Here is a 12,497-nt window from a genome sequence, read left to right on the forward strand (position 1 = left end):
TCACAGGGTTGTCCATGCTCTCCCGATGTGACAATGAAAAGTTAGATCCAACAGAAAAACACGGTAATGTACCTGCCTCATCTCCCTGACTTCAGTATTCAAAATGATGCTTTGAGACCTATATCACTTTGCACAAATCCAAGCATGCCCAAGGCAAGACAACGCCAATGCCTACTTCATTCTAAAGAAGCAAATAACAAATGCAACCGCGCCGTGAATTATCAAATTTGGACGGCTGTAACAAGCACCATCCTGCGGGCGGCACGGGCAATAAATTAGCACTACCGGTACACTAGTTATTTAGCCTGTCATCACGGCCCGCAACGTGGACCTGTGCCCGTCCCTACCTACGGGTAAAGCATGGCACGACAAACCTGTCAGGAGAAATTCCAGCTGTTCGGACCGGATCTGCAGTTCTCGATTGTGTCGCAGATTCGACTATTTACCAGATGCTTGGGGCTCATCCGGATTTGTGTTGCCGGCTGGCTGACTCTTGGCTGCGCGGGACGTGAAGTATTTGCATCTGGCAAACCGTAGCATGCGGGTTCTTCAGCATGAAACTTGTTCGACCATCTCCGGGGTGTAGCGGTGGTCACATGGACGAATCAAAACACCGCAAAGGTTAACATTGCGAGACGCAACCTGCAATCATGATGTCACTCTGCCCCAGAACTGGCAGACAGTGAATGGGTGGGCACCTCCAGCATTTCTTCGACACCAATAACAGCCATCTCAACCCGCGGTTTGTGTATGCTTCACGGCGCGTGTGTCATCCTTCGGTGCATCATTGCATCGAACCCCGGTCGTCCTACCCCAGATCCCATGAACTGGCCCCCCACAGTATCCAATCACTACCCCAAAGTCTCGAGTCTGTTCCCACTGTCACTCATACGATGCCCGTTTTCCAAGTCGTTGATTCGGGGGAATTCCAACAGATATGGGCTTGCCAAGGCTGCACCGCAAACTTTCCAAGCTCTCCAGAGATCCACCTCGCCAGCGTCGACTGGCCTCCCCAACCTCCACCCCGCACCATACACGGGGTTGGATGGGGTAATAATAGCTTCCCGAACGACTCAGAGTGCGCCGTTTCTGACCCCCGCAATCCTCTCCAAACGCACGTTACCCCAGATGACCAGAGACGACGGCTCTTTTACCCCGTAATATCTGGGCACACTGGGTAGAGCCAGGAGCTGTCTGCAGTATTTGCCTCTCTTGCGGGGGTTGTTGGCCGTGCAGCCATGGCGAACCAGGGATACATGTCCACCCAGGTCGCTGCATGGAAAGATCAGGCCCAAAACGACCGAGAATGTGGCCGGCTCAAGCTTTTATAAGCTTTCGTTCGACCCGGTTCCCTCATTCCAAGAATGTTCTGCTGCCCTTCGACGCGTCTAGTCATCTCACACAGTCCAGTCCGATCGGTCCAACGGTTAATACTGCGTCCGACTCCTAGCAGAGCCTTTGGTCTTGGGAAAAAACACCCGTCTCTAATACGCGAAGACTTCTACACCTTTTCTGGACCCGAAGAAACGATCGGTATATTCGTTTAACCCTGCAAGATGGGCGTGAAAGAGTTCTTCAAGAAACGGTCCTTGCGCCAGAAGGACGACGTGCGGACGAATGCTGCTCAGTTGACGCTGAAGGAGTCTCTGTTCCCCATTATCCTCGTCACTATCCTCTTCTTCCTTTGGGGCTTCTCTTACGGTGCGTCGCATTTAACCAAGGTTTGCGCTTTAGGCGCGGGGTTGCTGATGTTTCCTTATTAGGCCTGCTCGACACCCTCAACAAGCATTTCCAAGATACGCTCGGTATTACCAGGGCCAGGTCATCCGGCCTGCAGGCCGCTTACTTTGGGTACGTTTTCTGTCAAGGTGACCAATGGTGGGATATGCGACAAAGAACTGTTCAGAAACCCACCGGTCGGTGTGCTCAATAACAGCCTCCAGACGCTAACCGTTTCTTCATAGTGCCTACCTGATTGCTAGTCTTGGCCATGCCGCGTGGATTCTGAGACACTGGGGTTACAAGGCAACTTTCGTGTTCGGACTCTTCCTCTACGGCCTCGGCGCTATTATTGCGATCCCGTGCATCATTGCCAAAAGCTTTGGCGGCTTTTGCGCCGCCATCTTCATCATCGGTAACGGCCTCGGTTCCCTCGAGACAGCGGCAAACCCGTATATCACCGTCTGCGGCCCCCCCAAGTACAGCGAGATCCGAATCAACATCTCCCAGGCCTTCAATGGCATTGGCACCGTCGTGGCCCCCGTCATGGGTTCCTACGTCTTCTTCGCCTTCGACGACGAACGGGCTTTGGAGAACGTGCAGTGGGTCTACCTCGCCATCACTGTCTTCGTCTGGGGTCTCGCCATTGTCTTCTGGCTTGCTCGTATCCCCGAGATCACCGATGCGGACATGGCTTTCCAAGCCTCCGAGACCCATGCCAATGTCGATGACAAGCCGTTCCGCAAGCAATACCGTCTCTTCCATGCCTCTTTTGCCCAGTTTTGCTACACTGGTGCCCAGGTGGCCATCGCTGGGTTAGTATCTGAGTTTTCCGAAATCTTGAATATGACGCCTACTAACCATTGTCTGCTCAGTTTCTTCATTAACTACGTTAGCGAACTACGCGAAGAAACCGACAGCGCTCTCGGCTCCAAATTCTTGGCTGGTGCTCAAGCTGCCTTTGCTGTTGGTCGTTTCGTTGGTGTCGGTATCATGCACTACGTCAAACCCCGCTGGGTGTTTCTGGCATTCCTTTCCTGCTGTATCATCTTCATTTCTCCCTCGATCGCCCATGGTGGTGATGTCGGTATGGCAATGCTTTACATTGTTCTCTTCTTCGAGTCCATCTGCTTCCCGACCATTGTAGCACTTGGTATGAGAGGTCTTGGCAGGCATTCCAAGCGAGGAAGTGGATTCATCATCGCTGGTGAGTAGTACATCGGATATTCAAGTCGAGTACGCCAGAGTCTGACATTGTTCGTTTAGGTGTTTCCGGTGGTGCCGTCGTACCCCCCCTGCTCGGAGTTGTCGCAGATCACACGAACATGAAAACTGCCATGGTGATCCCCCTGATCTTCTTCGCTTTGGCCTGGACATATGCCTTTGCCGTCAACTTCGTTCCAAGATACCGCGACATCGCCGATGCCTTCAGCGCTACCGAGGTCGGTATCCGGCCTGCCGACATCGAGGAAGAAAAGGGAGGATTGGAGGCAATCGAGGACAAGCAGAGCAAGAATGCGATCCCTACGTTGCCGTAAATCATCCTGGCTCGCCCTGCACAAGGTTGGATCTGGCAACCTATTTGCCCAACTTTTTTTTTCATTTTGTCTCGAGATACCACTTAACTTATTGAATTGAATAGCTCTATTCTAGAGCCACCTGCGAAACGACGTATGTATTTTCAAGACGGCCCAAGATTATTGGTTGCCGGCATAATTTAACCCAAAAAATTCTTAACATGTTCAAGTAATGCCCATTTGTGGTTTTATTCGTTTGAGGCGGCTAGAGCGAATTGAATTGATCACATTGACTGGACAACGTTTACCGGCAAGATGAGATCTCCAAACACGTAGACAACGCTTCTGCCGACGTGGTTCCTGCAACCATTTCAGGACACCGTCTTTAGGGCTTTGCTACAGAATAAATTCACTCGGTAAAATGGCAATTTTTAGAGAGGCAGTAGATGGTGATTTCGAGACTTTGTTGCTTCAAGGGACTTCACGTCTAAGTCGGAACATTCTGCTGCTGCAATCGTTAGATTACCGCACCATTTGAAACTATAGCTCTAAACTCGATAGTCAAAGATTCTCGACCAGTTTTCTCAGATTTTGCGGAGGTTCCCGACTTTAGGCTGAGTGTTAACCATATTTGTCTCACAGACAGACACCTGGACTTTTTTGGGCGCCTAAACTGAGCAGTCGCCGCTTTTCCACTGAGCAGCCCTGAGCAGGACCCTGAGCACCCTTAGTGACCTGAGCACGATACGACCCATTATAATCCACAATGCTAGGCTGTATGAGACATAATACATAAGATTCGGTGTATTGCACAGCATGCGCATGCACGATGCACAAGATGGTTTATGGGATTACGTATTACTTGCACAAAACTGGTCTGGCACAGCACAGCGCGCCCCGCTATATGAATAGTAGCAGATAAAACCAAGTTGCAGGTGATCAACCCCGCTCCAAAGAAGGACTTGAATAACGGGCTCGTATCCCATCGAGTGCCAATGGACTGCAGTACAACCCCGTGAGGGGTAATAGCCAGTCAGGGGGTAGCCAAGACTTGTTATAGCCAACCAAATACACTGGTTTCCTGGTACTTCTGCCGTCTATGAGTGGGTAGGGTAGTCAGTCAACACACAAAAACACTGACCTTGCCTATCAACTGTCATGCTCTGTGCACTCAAGGTCGCGGGTCCCAAGAGTGAGTGACTAACTCCCTTCTGCAGGTCGTCTACACTGCCCTACACATCTTCACGTCTGTTTTTTACGTCTGATCAGATGAGTAGGAAGCTGTTTCCAGCTTTGAAGGGCTTGCTGATTTTGTGCTGTTGCTCTAGTGGAAAGCGGTAGTGTGTTGCGTTACTTTACTGACTTGCGGGTTGAGGAACATTACTGTGAGCAGACAGTGAGGTATTGTCCAAAATAGAAATCAATTCCCTGTCCTCCTTCCGTGCTTCCCTGTCTTCTCTATCTGATCAGGCGTACTAGACTACTTATAAAGAAAGAATTGAAAGATCTGCCTGAGGGTTGCTGTGGTTGTGCACGCTCCCTGGGCTAATGCTTGTATGTCTGTGGCGGTGTTGTACCGCTGGTCTGGCTAAACCTCTCGTGCGTACGCCCTTGTGCCCTGCACTGTTTCAATAGATAGGATCCTCCTTTTCTTGTGAGGTCGACCAATACGCTGATATTCGAGTCTCTGAGTGTATACCCATATGGATTAATATACCCAAAAAGAGGTAGATCTCATCCATAGAAGTCGGTCTCCATGATTGACTTCGCGAGTGTGCCTGTACGGGACCAATTCGTATTGCCCTCTCGTTGGTCCACACCGCCCAAGAATCGACTAGATCATACGGTATATAGCGTTGGAATAGCTTCAACGGTGACTCAGGTAGGTCTCGTATAGTGGCCTCACGATGTGGCACATCGAGGGGGTCGAATTGACCGGGCGTACCTCGCTCGAGGGAAGGGGGCTCGTGTGGGCGTACGACTGCGTTGTCACACCTCTCAGGGGTACAGTCGGCGGTGCAGGCACTCGATGGGATAAGGTTGGAGGTTTAGCTGGTACAAGTGTCGACCCGACTGCTGGAGGCTCTGCCCTGTATGTCAAACCAGAACTCCCCGGCTGGCTGTTGGTCTGTGTGGGACCCGTTCTCCGGGGCGGTAGGGCTGCATTAGTGCATTGCCTATTCCAGCAGGTGGGGGGCCTTCTGCAACACCTCTCCTCACCCTCTTCTCCAAGATACCATGAAGAGAGCTGCGCAATAATCCGAGGACGTCTTAAAGAGTGTTTCATGATGGAATGCTACAGACTCTGGTTGCTAGTGCCTGATCTTGTGGCCACTGCAATCCACCCACCTCACATGGCCGTGTACTGACATGATGCAATGTAACGAGTCCTCTATTTGGCTTTCATCTGGAAGTCTCTGGAGTTGCATGGATCGTGAAGGAATAAGATATTGACCGGAATATTCTACGAGAAAACTTCGCCAAGGTTGAGCATGCAAATGGTGGATATTTGGCCCGTGTTACTGCCAGAGTGTGTTGATGTCAAAAGGTGTCGGTTAGAGCCGATGAACGAACAGCAGCAGTCACTTAACCTATGGCCAGGCATACAAGACACCAATGGAGAGGCTGCCCATGTCGTGGACGAAGCAAGTGTTCGTGAGATCCAGCACCACCACCTCCCCCATCCATCCAGCTCACTTCTTCCTTGCGCAACGGGCCAACCGCCAGCTACTCGTACACAAAGCAAAAAGGCGACCCTCCGATCGTGTCAATCAGCTCCCGCAACGGCCTCGGCCCGTTGAGCGGCGAGATGTCCATCACGTCGTCGAGTGTCATGTCCCGGCTCGGAGGAAAGTTGTTCATCGTGCCCGTGCCGAAGATGTCCTGCTCGCGTCAATACCGCACCTCACCCGTCTCGTCTTATTACAAAGCAGTTGGAGGCTTACCTGTCTGTTCTCCCAGTCCAGGTTCTGCCATACAAAGTACATCCGGTCAATCTGCCCGTGGTGCAGATAAAAACCAGGCTCCAGCGGCGACCAGTAAAAGTCACCGCCCGGATCACCGCCTATCCCCGGGGTTAGTCAGTTTCTCCTCCCTCTCTCTGCTTCCATCCCGCGGTATAGGAAACTCACTGATGGCAAAATGCCCCCCGCCGTGCACTCCTATCCCCAGCGGTGCTGCCGGCGGGTACCGTTTGTCGCCCTGCAGCAGCGCCTGGAAGGCCTCGATGTTCGGCGCGTCGATAATGACATCGGTAGTGTTGCGCAGGCTGGCCCAGAGCGCGCAGATGTCGGTGTTCAGATCCCGCTTCAAGCACCGTGGGTTGTGCTTCAGGGGGTCGGGCCGTCCTGACGGGCCGAGGTTGACCGAGAAGTCGGAAAGGAAGCCTGACACGCAGCCGCCACCAGAGCCTGCAGGGACGCCGGGGAAGGGTGGGGGGTGGCCGGGGATGAACTCGCCATCACCGCCGAGCGAGGTCTCGGAGCCGTCGAAGAGAGGAGACGCGGACACGTTGTGGGCGTCGAGACCCCACTCCCAGTAAGGGAAGGTTCCTGCAGAAGACAGTGAGTTTTGGAAGAGGGAGAGGAGGTGGAAGAATAATCACCTTTGTAGCCGCATTTCGTGCGGAGAGCCTCTTCGTAAGTGTAGACGTAGTATCTGTGGAAGAGAAGAAATGAGGCCTAGCAGATTAGCTTGCGCATACCGCAGATGTGGTCGGACACGGATGACGTACTGAGAGATGAACGTAGGGGGTCAAATGGTAGTGCAGCACGCCAAAGTCATCAAAGGCAGACCTAGGATGGCGTCGTCAGCGATGCCGGCTCACATAAAGGACGCGGGCTGGTGTACTTTGCGCCGTCCACATAACCGTACACCGACTCCGTCTGCATAAGGCACTCGATTGCCTCGCGGAACGCGATTCTCTCGGCGCCGGGAATCTTTCTCCTGGGCAATGCAGGTCAGTGACTGCCTTCAAGGTCGTCTGCCACACGAGAGAAATACCATTCCTTGCGGACGTGGACGTTGTCTTTGGTGCAGCCCGACGTCGACGTCTCAGCGGATAGCCTAGCCATGGCATTGTCGTAGGCCGTCTTGCTGAGTTCCGTGAGCACCTTGCCCGAGTCTATTTCTGCCTGGGAATAGTTGGCGGCGAGAGACGCCCCGACGAGAGAGCTCGCCAAGAGCGCTGTTTTCCACGCGAACCTCATGGCGGCTGGCGGTGAGCTGTGACTGTGGAGGAGAGGCTGAACACATTCTCAGAGACTGCGGCGTGTAGCCTAGGTTATATTTGCAGAGCGCAGCCGAGACGGAGGGACTTCCGTCCATCCCTCAACCGTGGTGTCTGCGAGATTGGGGCATATTGGTTGGGCGTCTGCGAAGGCAAGGGTTCAACCATAGTCTTTTAGATTATTGGGGGCGAAGAAAGCGTTGCTGACTGCATGCATACCAGTAAACTTGCTTCGTGGCTGCAAAATAGCCGGCCATGGGATGCAGGAGAGAGGCGCGACACAACAGGCAGAATGAACTTATATAAAAAGCGTACGGGTGCGCTGTGGGTAGGATCGACATCCGTGCGCGGCGGGCGGCTAACTGCCAGATGAAGGCAATATGGGAGGCAAATACGACGACAAGTACATAAAAGCCTAGTAATGCAATCTCTTTCGCCGTGACTGGCTGCCGACGTCTGCCGGGCGGGGAGGGCGCAAGCATCGTTGCATGCTTGCATTAGCGAGGCTTTTTGGAGAGGGGTATCGCTGCAGTATGAAAGAATTCTCATATGCTTTAAGCGTCTTGGACTGCAGGAAACCGACACGCATACGTCCGGCTGCTACGTTGAGGCTTGGCGGCTGGGGAGTCGCTGGCGGAAGAGACATCGCTTCGAGTTCGTACCCCGTCCCCCGCCGCAGAAGCCTGCAGGGTCGAGCATTTACGACTTGCGAGATCAATATGCACTGGACACGGAGCGAAGGATTGGTGGAAGTTAAAAACAACGTTGTATTTGGCAGGGGGCAGGGGGCCAGGCGACGGCTTCTACGACCGCCGCCTTCTACGACTGCCGCCTCTCAACCGCGTCCTCCTCGTTCATCACAGCCTCCTCACCGCCACCCCTCGACGGCACTGGGCCAACCCGGCCAACCACCTCGGAGCTCCTGAAAAACACCATATCGATAGTCAGGGATGTCACGCTAAGGGCGAAGTTCATCCACTCAGCAGCACACAGGCCGTCCAGCGAGGGCTAGCCCCACAGCAACACGCGGCCAACATGCTCGACGGCAACACCACACTCGCAGGCCATGATAGCGGTCTGGATAGCAGTGGATATAGCCAGGCCGATAGAGTGGCCGATCTGGCCGACAGCGTTAATCAGAGCGCCGCCCAGGGCTTGGCCCTCCTATAGCAGCGATTTAAACACAAACAGGGTCAGCGAGGGCCAGGCGGTATCAACACCAAAAACGGACAATACCATAGCTAGCAGGCTATAAACAAAGTAGAACATAGTAGGCGGGATAGGAACGGTAAACAACAAGTACAAGATAGAAATGGAAATATTACTAAAGATAAGTAGTAGGTAGGTAAGCACACACAAGATGAGGTAGGTAACAACAACAACAGTCAGCACACCCATGATATCCGTAGGGATAAAACGCCACGTCGTCTACAGCACCAACAGGCCCTAGTAGTCCTAAAAGTAGTAAGTGGCATAGATAAGGAAGCTATTAAAGGATGAGAGAAAGAGCACCATAATAACCAGCACTACGCAAAGGTGCGAGTTATAAAACATAAACGTCTTCATCAGCAGGATCCCCCAGAGAGATGGTGATAATACGTTGGGTCGAATTCCTTTGCATTGTAATCACGGGTTTAACTGCTTCTGGGTCTTTTTAATGAGATAGATTCCCTAGTGTGTAATGATGGTCTTTGCACTCCCCTAACCTTCGTTTCGAAGGCGCTTGCTGCGTCGGGTCGTCTCTTCACCCCTTCTGTTGACTCCAATATTCTCTTTCTCTTGCCTTGTGACTTTGTGCCTTGAGATAAGTCCTGTTCAAATTACAAGTTCTGTTCAATCCATGCTTTGAAGTTTTGGACAACGTTACATTGTAGAATTGAACGTCAGGGATAAGATCTTTATTTCGTTAAGTGTGTGAGGTACAGCTAGAGCAATAAGCATTTAGACAGTTCACTAAGTATTCGCATTTAGAAGTCATATTAATCACACAATTTGGAACCTGGATGTGCACAACGCCAATGCAAAGCTGGCCCCACAATTTGTGCGCCGTGGGTGTTCGCACAAATCCGTATATCCCCGCAGGGTTCACGGTTGTAAATTGCACAAATTGTGCTCGCACTTAACACTGAGCAGCTCAGTCCACGTGCTTGAAGTAATTACCGGGGACCCAACTTGAGGCGAGCCTGAGTTAGGACGGCAAGTGTGCTAACCCCATTCGATCCGAAAAAGTCGCCCTGTCCGTGTAACAACCGACATTTCTTCAAAGTCATCGCTGAAACGCCTCGAATGCATTGACAACTCTAGAACACCAAACTCCATTTTAACAAAGGTAGATGAATTCTTCGATTGCTTGCAATGTTGTATCGTTTGCTTTCCACCTTTCTGTATTCCATTACGAAGAACATTTTGCACCCCCAACATCGACCTACGTAGTGAACTAATCTTGCGGTCAGGTGTAGCTAGAGCTTAAGACGGCCGAGCAAGTTTTTTCAATCTGGGCCATGTGAAAATGTCTTTCAAATAATCCGAAGGTTATACGGTATCTCGTATATGCCCTCCTGTTTGTGTCTTTTAAAAGAGGTGTGTGTAGTCGGATGATGGAAGGAACCGGCCAATGGGATGCTTTCCGAGAGCAGTGCTTGAATATAAGGCGCTTTTTATACTAGTGCGCAGGCTCGAGGCTTGAGTTCTTTTGGCTACTAATTGTGGACCAGGCTAAATAGCTATCGGCTGAAAGAACGCAGCAACTGTCAATGCATGAGCCGCAACTCCCGTCGAACTAATCTCGTGCAGTCAGTTATCTTGCCTAATTGCCATCTCGCTACGTCGGAGCCTTGGCCCAATAGGTCCCTCGTAGTTTGGTATGCGTCATTTCTACCGGTGGAAGCCTGCGAAAGTCGGTAAAAAAACCCACCGTCTGGAACCGGCGTTGAGCCCGGAACTGGGTAGACCTCCGTTCCAAAGTCCCAAATGATGCTCAGGAATGATTTGAAATTAGGATTCTGGAAGGATTGAGTGACAAAACCTCAGAAAGATTGGTGATTTTGCTCCACTGAAAAGACGAGCATACCACAAGTTCCACTCAACTCTGCAAACCCAGAATGTGTTCAGGCTAGTCTTATTATCACCATAAAGTCTGGGCCAACTTAGTAGCCGTCGTTGGGAGACCAACACTGTGCACTTTTTAACTGGCAAACACCAATGTTATTACTTCCTAAGGCCTTTGTGTCTTTGTCGAGAGGAGCATGGGACCGTATCTTGTCTCTAATTCCGGCTCAACTACAAAATAGCCTCCTCTGTTTGGTTTAATTTTACATTGGGATTAAGTATTGCACAAATAAAAGACAGCATTAGGCAAAAGGATCAGTCATTTTCATGGGGCTAAAGTGAATTCCTCAATGAAAGATGACCATTAAAGAGAAGTGTTTGCTAAAATGTTCAAGAAGTATGAATGCTCAACGAATGTACACTAATTACCTTTCTTTTCAGGATCTCAATACTTTGCTAACCAATACCGTTTCTTTTTCCTTACTGCCATCTGCTGGACTGTTCTCTTAACAACTTTAAAAACGGTGTCCGCATGCATAATATCTTTCTTGGCACTTCGGGTGGTTGTAGGCTGTGCTGTTGCGGTGCCACCTGCTGTTATCAACCAAGTCATCCCCGAGGACGGGGTACCCACTCTCACCGAGCTCGGGTTCACCGCCGATGACCTCTTCTAGCCTGACTTCCTCGAGGTCCACAATTTGACCAAACCTGCTACCTTTCTCGCAGTCAAGAAATGCGCTACAAAAAACTCCTGCAACGTCGGGTTGATAGTCGAGAGAGCAAACATATGGGCTTTCAGAACTACTTTACATCTCTCGGAAACACAGTCTGCAGTGCTCCCAGAGGATGTATCACAAAATGCACGGCCAATGAAGCCGATTCGCTTGCAAATTGAAGTTGTTGAGAAATCATCATGGATGCAGAGTTGCTAAACTATAGGTTCTCAACATTTCAGCGTGAACTTTCTGAGTCCAGAATAGCATCGACTCGGGACGTGCTTATGAGCTTGCTGAACATTGAATCAAAGATATTTTAAGCCTCCATCCGATCATCCTGATTTTCCCGTAAAATTCTTCATTTGAACATCGTGGAGCAAACTATGGAACGATCGTCGGAAATACCGGCATGGTGGAATCAAAATTGGGACTTTCTGCATTTTACATCAACGTCTGTTGTTGCCACAGGTACGGTCGCTTCTTTCTGCAGAGGCCAGATAGTTAGGGCGGCGAAGTTGAAAAGAAAACGTGTGGTCAAGAGGGAGAGTTAGAAATGCACAAATCAAGCCACTCATTCCTAGTTGCTTAAGGCACAGTTGGTTGTTCGACACACGTAGGTATTGTTGCTGAAAGGGGTTCCGTGGGCAGCGGAAGCAAACCAGCATAATACCTCTCCTTCTTCCGCATACCAAGTCCCTAAAATTCATTTCCCGATCAATAGATCCCGTAACAGGGAGAAACTGCACTTGTTTCAAACTTCTCAGGGGAAGCTGCAGAGCTGCAGTCGAAGTAGAGAACATCACAGTTCACCAGCTACTCACTGCCGGAAGCCTGGGTCAGCGAACAAGCGGAGAGATGCGCCCGAGTCATGAGGCTCCTCATATTCGATGATTTTGGCTGGTTCAGATAGGCGATTCGCGGGGTTGGCGGGGTCGGCGATTATTTATGGTGGTTCTGGTCTGGGGTTGAAGCTATCGTGACATTTTGCATCGGTGTGGGGTAGAAATTGGGGTTCTATGGTTTCTGCCACTTGATCCTATTTCGACCTCCCTTCTTGACTCAAAACCGAAGTTGCACGCCATTAATTATCCCACGAGAGGAAGAATTCATTCCCGTCAAAGCTTTCTGCAGTCCATATTTGAAAATACTTGGAAAACTTGCGGCATTTTTTGTCATTTTTCATTTGCCGTACTTTTGACTTCCGAAAATGGCCGGCAATGATGTACAATGTAGATCAGCATCCAAACATGCTGCGCCGGAACATCACTT

At 50.8% G+C, this 12,497-nt stretch overlaps 2 protein-coding genes across 2 annotated transcripts; one reads left to right on the plus strand and one right to left on the minus strand.

Moving 5' to 3' along the window:
- Positions 1 to 1,556: 1,556 nt before the first annotated feature.
- EsH8_II_000050 (major facilitator superfamily domain-containing protein) lies at positions 1,557 to 3,257 on the plus strand (the record flags this gene model as incomplete). Its single annotated transcript, XM_083263348.1, has 4 exons — positions 1,557 to 1,701; positions 1,764 to 1,851; positions 1,965 to 2,926; positions 2,986 to 3,257. 4 exons carry the CDS (start codon positions 1,557 to 1,559, stop codon positions 3,255 to 3,257), a joined length of 1,467 nt encoding a protein of 488 aa, XP_083120670.1.
- Positions 3,258 to 5,963: 2,706 nt separating this feature from the next.
- EsH8_II_000051 (tyrosinase family protein) lies at positions 5,964 to 7,444 on the minus strand (the record flags this gene model as incomplete). The annotated part of the gene is made up of 7 exons (XM_083263349.1): positions 5,964 to 6,119; positions 6,182 to 6,300; positions 6,368 to 6,787; positions 6,841 to 6,916; positions 6,970 to 7,030; positions 7,086 to 7,181; positions 7,239 to 7,444. The coding sequence occupies 7 exons, from the start codon at positions 7,442 to 7,444 to the stop codon at positions 5,964 to 5,966; spliced, it is 1,134 nt and encodes a 377-aa protein (XP_083120671.1).
- Between the last annotated feature and the right edge of the window lie 5,053 nt (positions 7,445 to 12,497).

Source organism: Colletotrichum jinshuiense, chromosome 2 (genome assembly GCF_051148585.1).
Source record: "Colletotrichum jinshuiense chromosome 2, complete sequence".
Lineage (NCBI taxonomy): Eukaryota > Fungi > Ascomycota > Sordariomycetes > Glomerellales > Glomerellaceae > Colletotrichum > Colletotrichum jinshuiense.